At 37.5% G+C, this 14,549-nt stretch overlaps 2 protein-coding genes across 2 annotated transcripts; one reads left to right on the top strand and one right to left on the bottom strand.

Annotated features, from left to right (window-relative positions):
- Positions 1 to 2,941: 2,941 nt before the first annotated feature.
- Positions 2,942 to 3,652, bottom strand: LOC113778569 (auxin-responsive protein SAUR50-like). Its single transcript, XM_027324009.1, has one exon. It carries the CDS (start codon positions 3,567 to 3,569, stop codon positions 3,243 to 3,245), a length of 327 nt encoding a protein of 108 aa, XP_027179810.1. The 5' UTR covers positions 3,570 to 3,652; the 3' UTR covers positions 2,942 to 3,242.
- Positions 3,653 to 4,999: 1,347 nt separating this feature from the next.
- LOC113777178 (putative late blight resistance protein homolog R1B-16) lies at positions 5,000 to 8,046 on the top strand. The gene is made up of 2 exons (XM_027322218.1): positions 5,000 to 7,363; positions 7,477 to 8,046. The coding sequence occupies exons 1-2, from the start codon at positions 5,000 to 5,002 to the stop codon at positions 8,044 to 8,046; spliced, it is 2,934 nt and encodes a 977-aa protein (XP_027178019.1).
- The last annotated feature ends 6,503 nt before the right edge of the window (positions 8,047 to 14,549 follow it).

Genomic DNA, 14,549 nt, shown 5'->3' with positions numbered 1-14,549 from the left:
ATATATATTTCTGGGTTGTGTGGATAAATAAAGCAAAGAAGAAAGGATAACTGCCAAACAGAATGAAGAAAACAACTGATAAACCATATATATAGTCCACACGTTAAAGCAACTAATTAAGCAAGTGTTAATTAAAGCTGATATTAAGCAAGTGTTTGGGACATATCAACACGTCCTAGTTTTTGAAGAATGATCACTGGAGGATGATGCGAGGGTTTAACGCCTCTCTTATCAATCAGAGTTTTATTAGCACGTGCTCTGCGTCTCGTTCAATTCATCAAAAGGGAAATTGTTTTTGATCAGCGTCTAATTCCTACTACGGGATTTGCTTAATTCGCGGTTCCGTCAATAAACCCTAATAGTAGTATTAGGTCTTACGTCCAATCAAAAATCCAGAGACCAAAATCTTAATCTTCAATTGTGTGAACTTAATCAAACCATTGAATTAGGGGACCATTTGGAGGTCCCAACTGCATGTGCAAGGCAGAATATGTTTCCAACATGTCTTGGTCGATTTATGAAACAACCATGCCCAATCAATATTTGATGATTGATGGAATTGATTAACCTAACTTCTGTTCTACTTAATAAAACTCAGTAATCGACTTCCTTGCTTAATGATGATCTGCAAGACCAAAAGCCATTGCTTAAAACTCATGCAGGGGAAAGAAAATGAAAATAAATAAATAAAAAATCAAACTTAATTAAGTGCGATATTAACTGTCACAGTCAATCAATCATATATATTTTTTTTTTTTTTAAGGATTGCTCAAACACTCGATAATACACTTAAGATGCGATGAATTTACTACGTGAATGCATGCACATATTCGTATTTATTACATCTATGTATTTAGACATTTTCTCAAAGTAATTCCACTTTTAATTTACAAAGAATTAAGTAGAGTACTTGAGGCCTCTCTTAACCATTGACCCTTATTAATTACAAACACTAATCAGTTGCTATCTCCTCAATACCAGACAGATCAAGAGACGCTACGTCTTTCTCATACTAGTTGTCCGCAATAACGAAGTCAACTCCAACATTTTGCAGTTTTTCTCTTGTTCATATCCATGCATAGAGAAGCTGTGTAAGAACTGAAAACAAAGAACTTGGCCAAAGCTGGGTGGGATGCAATATCCCTGGTTCCGGATATGACAAACTAATTTAGTGGTTGACAAGAAAGGTAGCTGGCTGCGTGGATGGAAATAAGTTGCTGGTGGATCGAAATGGGGATTGAATAATTGGCTAAAAAATGGCCTACTCAATAGCTTGGAGGGGCCAGTAAAGACTTGAATGTTCTCATTGACATGGAAAAATTAGAACGAAGAAACGCGTTAACCATCATGCAGTTTGCAGATGCCGTCTTCATCACTATTTCTTTTGGTTCGGGCTGCGGGGGGCAATCAGCATACATATTATGGGACCTTTTGAACGCCAAATTATCACTTAAAATAGGGAAAATCATGTACCATATAGATTTATTGTACCATAAAGTTTTTAATGGACAAAAAGAATTTCAATGTCGGATTATTTGTTTTTCAATTATAAGAGAATTGATGAGTACGTCCCTACATTCTTTCTTTCTTTTCTTTTCTTTTTTTCAATCGAAAACCTAGTTTTCCATAATGGCGTTTTTTTTTCTTTGATATTGGAAATATCATAATGGCTTTTTTTTATATATATAGTATTATCATTTTTTCAAAAGGATAAGAAGCAAAGACTTTATTGGTACGTAATTCATTTTACACCATGATGATGATGATGTGCAAGTCCAAGTTATGTAGCTTCAAGTATTTCGCTTTCTTTTATGAAAAGGAAAATGGGATTTGACCCACTCAAGTTGCATGTCATAGACTACGAAAAAATATCGGTTTTGCAAGTCCACGGAAAGTAATTGTCAAAGTGACACTAAAAACTTTGTGGTGCATCAAAAGGTTGGTTAGTTGCTCAATATAGTTGAATGTGTATACTGTATATCATTCATCTTAGTATATACTTACATCTGTAATGCGAGGGTGCATATTGTAAAAAACAAGTTTTTTTTTTTATGTTGAGGCCTTTGGCTATATTGAGCTAACTCTTCATACTTGTGTGTTAGACTTGTGTAAATAATAGTAAGCCATTAGTTAGTTGATTATGAAATTGTATAAATAAAAATATATCATTAGTTAGTTGATCGTAAGGTCAATTTTTTTTTCTAAACGAGAGATTTTGAATTCAAAATTTCTTATTTATAATTCTTTTCAATTTATCATCTAACTCAACTATTCGTAGATCATGAGATCACTTGTTCGACTTTCAATTCTTCTAGTTTTTCCCTTCTCCAAGACTCAATATCTCCTTTAAAACAAACAAAATAAAAAGAAATTATTTTGAAAAACTTGGTAGGTGTATTCAGTTTATTGTATCAAAGACTGTAAGCACAAGGACGTTGCTCCCGTTTAAGATGTGCACCAATGACTTACATGGTTTACAGGATATTATGTCTACGTAAGTAAATATCTTTGAGCTCTACAATCTTCATGGGAATATTATTGGCTTACCTTGTATACTATTCTTAGTGCCCGCGCGATTCTTCAAATTGATATATAACCACCAAAATCGAATGCAGCCCAACATTTATTTCAGAACACGTTTCAATCTTCAACTTTTTGTACCAAATGATCGAACCAGAAAGAGAAACAAGTTTCGACAACTATGTAATGATACAGAGTGTGCTTTCATTTCATGCATGTCTTGGTTAGTTCCTTGATTGCAGATTAATGCAGACGATTGATCAAGTACGTACTTTAACTGAAGCAAGTATCTATCATGTTACTGCTAACTACCGCGGTGGAACTTCATAACCTCAGACCAACAATGAATTTTAGATTGAATCATGAGCCTTGAAAGAATTCACCAAAAAAAATAATGCAAATGGTCAAGTTTTGGCGCAACTTCATAGTTCGTATACATATGAAGAGGGGAAAAAAACGGAAATCTGGAAATCTCCGCTCTGCTGTCTCTTAGACTATAACAAACAAGAGAAATTTCCAATTTCCAAATTCGTGTATATACAGATCTCCACTAATGAAAAAAAACCAGACAATTAGTTTCCACGTGGTCAGATGATGGATATCCCATGCACTAAACTACTCAGCTTAAGTAACCGGTGGTGCCCATCATCCATGTTATAGTAAACCTTAATCCACCTCTACATACGACAAGAAACTCCATCTTGCATCATCAGCTACCTTAATTATCTCATCATGGAAAATAGAGAGCAAAAAACTTCTTCATCACAAGGAATGGTGAGGCCCATCTCATGGTTGAAGCCAAACTCTTCTTCAGCTCGTTGTAACAAGCTCTGGAATTCCGGGTGTTCCAAGCAAGAAATGGGGATGATGTATCTGGTCCTATTTTGGCCAACATATACTGCAAAATGGCCTTTTGGGACATCATGTGGAAGGCTATTGTCGTGATCATGACCAGTATTCTTCCTTCCAAAACTTGAACACTTTTTGAGGATTTGTTTGAGGGCCGCCGTTTGAGTAGCGGCATGTTTTGTTCCTTTCTTAAGAGCCATGTTTATGGACTTTAGAAGAAAAAGGCTCAGCCAGGCAAAGAAGAGATAGAAGTTGTATGTATTAAGAGGAAAAAGTGCTAAAGAGAATGAAGGGTTCGAAGTGGGGATGAATTGAGGAGAATGTGGAGGAGTAGTAGTATTTATGGGGAAAAAGAAGAAGACAGGGAGTGATTATCTGCGAAACAAAGACATGTGGAGTGTGGGGGCAACAAACTAACAGGGCTTAGATGTTCTTATTTGAGAAGTCTTGTTCAAGGCCATGCAACCTCATTCCCCATTTGGCCTTTTCCCTTTTTCTTGTTACCCCTCCCATAGACAAAGTGGACCACTATACTCTATGCTCTATACCATATACTCCAATCTCCGTTCATCCTATGTGTGTATTTGTGTTTTGGACAGTGTGATTGTGCATGAAATCCCCATTTGATTAATGATTGATCAAGAGAATTAGGATATGGTACGTTATACTCATGCACACGGTACTTAAGTTGTAAGGTCGCCAAAAGGTCACGCAATGACAATTAAACCATCTTATTAGTTTAATCAGGGTGGGAGTCTGTTGTCTGGCACGTTTAAGGCATGTAAAACCAATGCTTTTGAGTTTCGCCATCCATGTTCGTTATCGATACTTGGCATTAACAACCTCGGTTTCCAGTTCCACCTTCGGAACTGCTAGGTGGCACGGAATTGAAACTGACGAATCATCCCATGGCCTACACTAGTTTCTTGGCTTCTTGCTGGTAGTAAAACTTCATTCTCAGGTCCCTCATATTTTCAAGTTCAATGTTTTTCTTCTTCTTTTTTTTTTTCCCCCGAGTCAGAGGTTAGATGTATCGGAAACATTAATCGTTTCTAGCTACTTCTGTGGCCAAGGAAGGAGATTGCAGTCTCTGTCTGTCCCAGTAGAATCTACATATGGGCTGCTCTTTTGTAGCATTTCGCATGATCATGACATTGGTTAGTTTTCCAGGGTACAACTTCTTGTGAGCTCAATATGGATTCATGAACGAATCAAGACTGATCATTTAAGGACGGATGAATGGCAGCTGTCTATTGTGAATGATCATCTTATTAAGTACAAGAAAGGGATGCCTTCGTCCTTTCTCTGAACAAAACAAATGGCAGTGTAGCTACATTTTTCAGCAAAAGATCAAGGACAACTCATTCTACTATTCATTTGCACGTAAATCCAGGACTACGTGAGTTTTTGTGTTTTTTTTTGGTTCAAATGTATGCATGCCCTAAGTCCTAGCCCTTTATTATTATTATTAGTTTTTAGTTTTTAAGGAAACAAGTTCAATATTAATATGAACAACGGGCAACCATTAATTGGGGTCCCCAATCCCAATCCGGAGTATTTATCATGGTCAGCAAATAGTAGCAGCATTCAAAACTAAGGCGACAAACAGCAGTTGTCTTCTGTACATGTCATGGAAGCTTCAAAAGAATTATCAAGGTCACCACTCACTTTTGTTCCAGAGAAGAACAAGTATATAGTGGCGGAATTTGTTGACTCTCTCCTTGGTGCTCTTAGGCAGATACTAGATTTTCACATCACTTTTATGGTCCCTGTGCCGGACCATATTCTGAATCTCCATGAGGGAGTAAAGTCAATCAGTATCCTTCTTCATGTGAAGCAAGAGAATTTCAATGCTCTACCTGACAAAATGAAGGATCATATTGGAGTTGTGATCATTGATTTAGGAATTGTAATTTGCTCCATTTCAGTGAATGAAATAAAACATGGCTTGGCAAAGGGAACAGATCTTGCAATTTCTCGTTTGGTGAAAGAGCTCCAATTTGTGATGCAAGAAGTTGCACAAACGCATCCTCCATCATCATCATCACTCAGATTCCCTAGGACTAACGAGCTGGGCTCTATTGATTTCTTCTTAGAGAATCTCCAGGAAATAGCAACTTCTGAGGCCGGTTCGATTGCTTCCCCAAAGGATCAAATCCAAATAATCCAAGAAGATCTTTTATTTTTAAGATCTTTCCTACAGAAAATTGCAAAGCAGCGCAACCAGAACGTGAAATTTCAAGCTCTTTGGGATGGTGCTATGGAGGTGGCCTACAAGGCAGAGTTTGTCATCGACTCTGTTGCGCTTGGGGATAGACTTGAATGTTTGGATACTGTTGCTGGAGATATCAAGCATACGAAGACTGAGGCCCTTAAAGTCTCTGACAGCATCAGGAATGATGATGAAGCTCAGAGAGTTGCCAACAACTCTATTCACTTCAAATCACAACTCAGTACCCTAGCACTGAATGAAGTTCTGGTGGGTCTTGATGAAGAGGTAAAGACAATTGCAGATGGGCTTACCAGGGGTTCAAACCAACTAGATATTGTTTCAATTGTGGGTATGGCTGGACTTGGTAAGACAACATTAGCCAACACAATTTACCATCACCCTTCAATTTTAGGCCACTTCCATTTCCGTGCTTGGTGTACTATTTCCCAAGTATACAGCAAGCAGAATTTGTTAGTTCAAATTTTGTCCAGTAGTGGTAGTGGAAGTCATGATCAATATATTAAGATGCATGAAGATGATTTGGTTGTGACGCTCTTCCAGCTTTTGAAGAGAAATAGGTATGTTATCATTTTGGATGACGTGTGGGACATTGGGGCATGGAATTTGTTGGAAAGATCGTTGCCAAACGATGCAAATGGAAGCAGGATTCTGTTCACCAGCAGGATTGAGAATTTGTCTTTGCAATTTAAATCTAATAGCAAGTCTCACCATCTCTGCCATCTTAGTGGTAAAGAGTGTCTTGAATTGCTTCTGAGGAAGATATTTGGCAAAGAAGATTGTCCTCCAACACTAATCAAAGTTTTAATGCAAGTAGCAAATAAGTGCAAGGGGCTACCTCACACAGTTGTCATTTTTGCTGGAATTCTTTCAAGAATTGAGCCAGACTGCTGGCAAGAATTTGCAGACAGCCTCAATTCCAACACTTCTAATAGCACTGAACCATTGGAGCTGAGTTACATTCATTTACCTGAATATTTGAAGCCATGCCTTCTTTACATAGGTGCATTTCGAGAAGACCAAGACATTCCTGTCCGAAAGTTGTCATGGCTTTGGATCTCTGAAGGATTTGTCCAAAAGATAGAAGGGAAGAGTCTAGATGATGTGGCAGAAGACTACTTGAAAGATTTGATTGGTAGAAGTTTGGTAATGGTAACCGAACAAAGAACTCTTGCTGGTGCCAAAATTTGCCGACTTCATGATTTAGTACATGAGTTTGTTGTGGCAAAGGCCAAAAAAGAAAGTTTTCTACAGATTTCATATGGGAGTAATGACCTTCTACAGATTTCAAATTGGGGTGATGACCTTTCTACTTCTACTGGACCCAGCCCCCACCGACTGTGTATGCATTCGATGAGCGGAAAGGAGCTTGAGATGTCCAGGCCATTTTTTCCTAGACTACGTTGTTTGCTCTCCTTTGGTTATGCTTGTACGGATTCAGAAGAGCTGCATGATGGCCCCTTTTGGTTTCTAAAATCAAAACTTCTTAGAGTTTTAGATTTTAGGGACATGCGTATTTCTTGCAATTTTCCAAGCGAATTATTATTGCTTGTGCACCTAAGATACTTGGCAATTAGCTTGTGGTATTCAGCATCCATTCCATCTGCCATAGACAACCTCTCAAGGTTACATACATTTCTGGTAGGGGGCAATGCTGTTGCTGGGTTGCCTAATACTATCTGGAACATTAAGACACTGAGACATCTAAGGAGAACAGAGCTTCCGGATCTGGGTGGTTCGACACTGAGATATCAAAAGAATAGAGCATTTCCGCCGAGTGGTTTTACGTTACCCACTCTCGACATTGAAGACTACCCAAACTAGATCATTTAGACACTTTGAGCCTTGCAATTGACTGCTTTGGTGAACAATTGCAGAAGATACTGAAAAAGCTACCAACCATTCGCAGGCTAAAATGCGTGCATGCAGATGGTGGAAAACGGACTGGGATTCTCAAGCTGGACAGTTTGAATCAACTAGAATCACTTCAGTTGCATCGCTTTTACGGCTGCAAGTTTGAATTCCCAATGAATTTGAAAAAGCTCACTCTCTCACGCAATAAATGGTCGTGGAGTGAAATTTCAACAATTGGAAAGTTGCCCAATCTTGAAGTGCTTAAATTATTAAAGAAGTCCTTCATGGGGGAAAAATGGGAAATGCAAGAAGGGGAATTCTCTAATCTCCGATTCTTGGAATTGTCAACATTGAATCTTTGCAGTTGGACTGCCTATAATTCTGATAAATTTTCTCGTCTTGAGAAATTGGTTTTGCATAGCTGTCTGCTGCTGGAAGATGTCCCTCTTTGTTTAGGGGAAAGTACTACCATTGAAATGATTGAGGTGGAAAATTGTTGCAACTCTCTTGTGAGTTCTGTAGAACAAATTCAGCAAGAACAGCTGGAGATGGGAAACCAGGATCTGAAGGTCGTTATCACACGCGCCATTTGACAGGCAGTGCAATTCTATTTATGTTGCAAAATTGACAATCCTTTTAGGCCTTTTGTGGCATTAGTGCAGCAGAAAAGGAAAAAGCCATTATTAAGAACGCTCTAAACGACATAGTCTGGGCGGCTGTAAATTAATTTATATTTCCTGTGGCTAAATAAATTTTCCTGAGTATAAATTACTTTTCCAAGCAAATTTTTAATTTTCTCTTTCCCTTCTTCCCTCCTTTCATTGCCTCTTCCATTTTTTCTCTTTACGTTGGAAGCGCTCACTCTATATCCCTATCCAATTGTGTTTCTCCTCCATTATCTCTAGCAGCTCTTTATTTCACGAAAAGAAAGAAAGAAAGCTTGATTTAATCCCTATCTGTGGTTTAATCTCAATTTTCTCCATCATTTATCAATTCCGATCAATAGCAGTGTCGTTTTTGGGGATTTTACTGTCAATCTCTCTTAATTTCCGAGTCTTTGTGCATAAATTGAAGGATCCAGACATCACAGAGCTGGTTTCACTTTTCCAAGTGATTCTGAATTCCTAATCATGGCCGAGGAATCTTCTCTTCGGTGCTGCCATTTAAATGCGAGGTGATTAGACTTTAGAAATAACTATTTTAGTCTCTGCAAATGTTTTTTCAGATACTTTTATCTCGTACAAATGGAGAATTCTTACATGTAATCCCATAATTGAAGCTTTTACAGATTAAAACATGTAATTTTATCGTGTTTTTACATTTTCTGGTCGAATTCAATATATGATTTAAGGTGGAATTATGAGCTTTATTTTCAAAACTTGAATGGCTTTGTTTGTCTATGCAGAATTATGTATACCTTTCTTGGTTCTGGATGCAAATCTTGCGTGTTCTTCTGGCTGTTTTTTGTTTAAAGAAAAATGGTTTTTGATTTGATAGTCGGTAGAAATTGTTGGCAGTTGTAAATAATTTTTCCCAGCCTATACACACACAGAAACTCTTCTAATTCGTTGACATATTCATTACTAGTTCCTTTTTTTTCTTTTGGCCCATATCCTTTTCAGAGTTTTTTTTTTTTTTGTAAAGAAATGTGTAGTTTAAAGTGAACCTCTTTAGATTCTTTATTTTTTTGGGCTTTTTCTGCAGTCTTGAAATTTTGGGGGTTTGTGGATTGGCGGCAATTGGAAAGTTTTTGGAAATTTGAACTATTGAAAAGGAAATTTGTGTAGTTGCTTTCCTGTAGCAATTGAGAATTTATATAGCAAGTATGGCAGGTGATTATTTCTTTTTGTGTTCACCTTTTTGTGGGCATTTTTGAGATAGTATTCTTTGATGTTTACAGGCGTGACTTTGAAGCCAGAATTGTTAGATAGAAAATAAACTTCTTTGCAACTGTTAAATGTATATGGTGCTGTTTAGCTAACACGAGTTCTATAGAATTTAACAAATTATCTTGAGAAGTATACTTTATCTTGATACTCAGGAAATTATGCATCTTTCATTTGTGGGAAACTAATGAGTCATTTCTTGATGTCTGAGTTGAGTCATTTCTTGATATCTGAATCTGTGGGACCTACATGATTGCTATTGTTTTTAGCTTGTTAGTGTTGGATATAGTTTTCTTGATAACTTTCACCAATGCATGTCAGTCTATGGTAACTGGCTTTATTCAATTCATTTTTTTATTGTCTGCTAAACAGGATAATGATCAACCAGTTGCGTTAAAACTATGAGGTACAGACATTTTAGACTCTAGGTGTGTGGGCTTTATCTGATTTTAAAGTTAATGACGTTCAATCCAAATATCCTTGTTAGCTATCAAATATATATGACCAACCGAATGCCATATGTTGACAAATTAGACAATTCTTATTCTACTGAATTAATTTCTGTTTTATAAACCATTCAGGAATTCCTATGGAATTTGAGAACCCCCTATATCTTCTGTTGACGGAAGTACCAGAGGAGTAGATCCTCATATATGGTCAGATTTTTGCCGAGCAGGTAATCCCTATTTCTTACACATCAAGTACCAGAAAATTGATTAAGTCCTAGCTTGCTGCATATTCTCATTATAGAGAACAAGACCATGGTCTGATGTTGATATAATTTCCTATCTCATTTCTGTATCTAAACGGGGAAAAATCTCATTGCTATTGCATCACATAACATCAATCTGATAGTAACGGGTTACTAAGTAATTAATACGGCTGTTATGCTTTATACAAGACTGTCTATTTCTTTCTCCTAGATTCTAAATCTAGCATAATTGATAGCAAGTAGTTCTTTGAAATTTTCTTGGTAACCGAGCTAATCATCTTATAACACAAATTTCAAGGTCTGTAAATCTCTTTAAATCTAATGAGAAAGTTGGATTGAGTTTATAGAAAAATCATCTGTTAGTTCACGTTCTTTTCTGGAGTTGAGCCAAAATTCTTCCTACAGCATCATCTCTGAGTTGCTATACCTTAAATTTTACTTTTGTATTAGGACACTTAATAACGTGAAAGGCTATGCTATATAGCTCTCGTAAATGCTATTGATTACGGGGACTGTTGCTTTAAATTGACTGACTTCCTTGATGGTTATATCATCAATGGAGCTAAAGATCAAATGCATAAATCAGGTTTACTTTTACTCATGCTTGTTAATTAGCTAGCTTAAGTGCAATTTGATATCATAGAGGCTGATCTTAGTGATCTTTTTTAAAATAATTATCATGTAAGCAACTTCTTACACGCCAAACATAGCCGGAGAAAGAAGGCCTCAGACAAGTACAGTTGCACCATTCCAAGGCATCACAAAGCATTGCCTCAAGCGAAATACTTGTGGTCTGCCACTTTTTCTTAGTTGAATTTTCAGTGGTTTTATGGTCTGTTCTTTTTCTTCTTTGAATTTGCAGTGCTTTTCCAGTTTGCTTCGAATTTGTTCCAGGCATTAGCATTTAAAATAGACTATGGGCATTTCAAGGTTAGGCAAATTCATTCTTAGTATATGAAAGTCCATTTGAGTGATAGCTTTCATTTGCTAGCACATTGCATTGATATGGTTGGATTGTAGCTAGTTTTGGTATCTATGATTCTGGAACAAAGGCTGCAATGCAAAAATTTGAAACCATGATTGTGAATATGATGAAAGCGGAGTGGTTATATGTGTCTCAGAGTGTCAAAAAAGATTCTATATTTGGTTCTCTTTGACATGGGTTTAATTCATGTCTAGTTTCATTTGTTTTGGTATCTGGTATCTGTATGCTTTGGAAAACGAGAAAGAGAAATAAAATGGGTTGGCTTTTAGGCAATGATTTTGTAGATGCTGATGTATGTGGGGCTATAAAATAAATTAGGTGCATCTGGTCGAGTTTATGTGGATTGGGCAGTTAAAATGAAATAAATGCATCTTGGCACTGGTGTCACATGCAAGTAAGCTGATCCGATCCTGTCCTGAGTGCCGCTATTTTTAGCCATATGTTATCTTCTATTACTTGTCATGCTTTTATTTTCATTCTTTGTGGCTTTCATGTTATGTACTCCCATGCATTAGCTTTCCTATACACTAGTGTTCTGTTCATTTTCTGGCCCGGACTAGAGATTGAATTGTTGTAGCCCATAGAGATAGGTTTCTTTCTTCTCAATCCTATTGGTCAAACTTATCTCAATAAACAATAGTCTCTGAATCCCTATTTCCTCGAATCGAATATACTCATTTAGTAGTTTGGGTTCTTTTATTTAGTAAACTATAGTTTTATCCTTACTGCTTACTATTGCTCTTCGCAATCTTGGTTTACTTTTTTATTAGAGTTTGAAAGAGAAGAAGCAAGAGAGGAAGTTGTTTTGGGATGACATTCCTTCCCTTTTATATGTGAGTAGTACAACTGAGATATATATACAAGATTGAAATAATTTAGATCCAAAAATGAAGCTATCAAGATCCTAAAATCAAGCTAGAATAATTAGCTATCTACTTCCTATAATTAAACTAGGATAATCGGGCTAATAATTAGGCTATCTAATCCCTATAATTGATGTATAATATATCACACGTATCTAGATATATTCAACACTCCCCCTCAAGTTGGAGCATACAAATCATATGCACCAAGCTTGCCACATATATATTTTATACGAGGACCTCTTAGGGACTTGGTAAGAAAATCTGCAAGTTGATCACTTGAATTAACGAAACCCATCTCAATAACTTTGGAGATCAATTTTTCTCTAACAAAATGGCAATCAACTTCCATGTGCTTAGTCCTCTCATGAAAGACTGGATTGGAGGCAATGTGGAGTGCAGCTTGATTATCACAAATCAACTTCATTGGGTCACTAGTCCCCAAATTCAACTCATTGAGTAATTGTTTAAGCCATATTAGCTCACAGGTAGCCATAGCCATGGCTCGATACTCAGCCTCAGCACTGGATCTAGCAACCACATCTTGTTTTTTACTTTTCCAAGATATTAAGTTGCCACCAACCAGAATACAATAGCCTATGGTAGAACAACGATCAATAGGTGATCCTGTCCAATCTGCATCAGTGTAACCAATTACTTGCATGTTTCCTTTATCAGTATACAACAATCCTTGGCCAGGTGCTCCTTTGATATATTTGAGAATGCGGATAGCTGCATTCCAATGAGTATCACACGGGGAATCTAAAAACTGACTGATCACTGAGATAAAAAAAGATATGTCAGGACGTGTTACTGTAAGATAGTTCAACCGTCCCACAAGCCTACGATACTTTCCAGGATCCTTAAGTGGCTCCCCCTGTCCTGGAAATAATTTAATATTGGGATCCATTGGAGTTTCGACAGGCTTAGCATTTGACATGCCTGCCTTCTCCAAAATGTCCAATGCATATTTTCGTTGGCAAATAACAACGCCTTCTTTGGATTGGGCAACTTCGATACCCAAGAAATAACGAAGCTTGCCCAAATCTTTCGTCTGGAAATGGCCAAAAAGGTGGTTCTTTAACTGTGCAATTTCATCATGATCCTGTCCAATGATAATAATACCATCGACATAAACGACAAGATAAATGCTACCTTGTGACGAAGAATGACGATAAAACACTGAATGATCAGTCTCACTACAAATCATGCCATATTTTTGGACAACATCACGAAAGCGTCCAAACCAAGCCCGAGGAGATTGTTTGAGACCATAGAGTACACGTTTTAGTCGACAAACCATTCCACTAGACTTCCCCTGAATAACAAAACCAGGTGGTTGATCCATATAACTTCCTCCTGCAATGCACCATGAAGGAATGCATTCTTGATGTCTAATTGGTGCAAAGGCCAATGATGAACAGCAGAAAGAGATAAGATGAGACGAATAGAAGACATCTTGGCCATTGGAGAAAAGGTGTCAGTATAATCCAGACCAAAAATTTGAGTATAACCCTTAGCTACTAGACGAGCTTTAAGACGATCAATTTGACCATCCGGACCAACTTTAACAGTATAAATCCAACGACAACCAACAGTTGATTTACTAAGTGGGAGTGGGACCAGCTCCCAAGTGGAATTAGAGTGAAGAGCAGCCATTTCATCTATCATTGCCTGACGCCACCCAGAGTGGACATAGCCTCACCTATAGTTTTAGGAACAGACATGGACGACAAAGAGGACAAAAAGGCATAATAGGATGAAAACACGCACTGATAATTGAGACAAGTATAGTTGGGACATTGATTGCGAGTGGAACGAATACCTTTGCGGACAGCAATGGGTGGGCTGGCTGGAGAGGAGATCGTGGTAGGTGACGAACTTGGAATAGTTCGTGAGGCATCAGGGACATCAGCAGATTCTCCAACACCATTATCTGGAACTGTAGTAGGACAATTCCTTACATTGCGTCTCTGGTAAGTGAGCAATGGTGGTGATGCGGGTGAAGGTAAAGACTCTTTAGGAGGCTGACTAATGTCAGTGTCATGAGTAAGAGGAACAAAATAAGTAGAAACAGGAAGATCCTCTGTGATTGTAGAATGCTCAGACTTGTTAAGCTGAAAGAAAGGAGTAGACTCAAAGAACGTAACATCTGCAGAGATGCTGTATCGTCTAAGATCAAGAGAAAAACATTTGTACCCTTTTTGTGTTTGAGAGTACCCAAAAAATACACATTTGACAGCACATGAAGACAGCTTATCTTTTCCAGGAGTGCAATCATGTACAAAACATGTACAGCCATGTACGAGGGGAAATAGAAAATAGTGGAGCATTAGGATATACAAGAGAGTAAGGAACTTGATCCTTAAGGACAGATGATGGCATGCGATTAATCAAATAACATGCAGTGAGAATGGCATCCCCCCCAAAAACGTAACGGAACATTTGCATGAAGAAGTAAAGTACGTGCTGTTTCAACCAAATGTCTATTTTTCCTTTCAGCAATCCTATTTTGTTGTGAGGTGTGAGAACATGATGATTGATGAATGATCCCTTTAGACTCCATAAAGGACTTGAAAGAGGTGGAGAAATACTCATGTGCATTATCACTACGTAAGATTTTTATGGAAACACCAAATTGTGTTTGAAT

Source organism: Coffea eugenioides, chromosome 7 (assembly GCF_003713205.1).
Source record: "Coffea eugenioides isolate CCC68of chromosome 7, Ceug_1.0, whole genome shotgun sequence".
NCBI classification, from domain to species: domain Eukaryota; kingdom Viridiplantae; phylum Streptophyta; class Magnoliopsida; order Gentianales; family Rubiaceae; genus Coffea; species Coffea eugenioides.
This window is presented reverse-complemented; position numbering and strand designations above follow the sequence as displayed.

Coding starts and splice junctions, on each gene's coding strand:
- LOC113778569 (XM_027324009.1), bottom strand. CDS start 3,569: ATGGCTCTTAAGAAAGGAACAAAACATGCCGCTACTCAAACGGCGGCC.
- LOC113777178 (XM_027322218.1), top strand. CDS start 5,000: ATGGAAGCTTCAAAAGAATTATCAAGGTCACCACTCACTTTTGTTCCA. Junction 7,364..7,476: donor TGAGATATCAAAAGAATAGA/GCATTTCCGCCG, acceptor GAACAATTGCAG/AAGATACTGAAAAAGCTACC.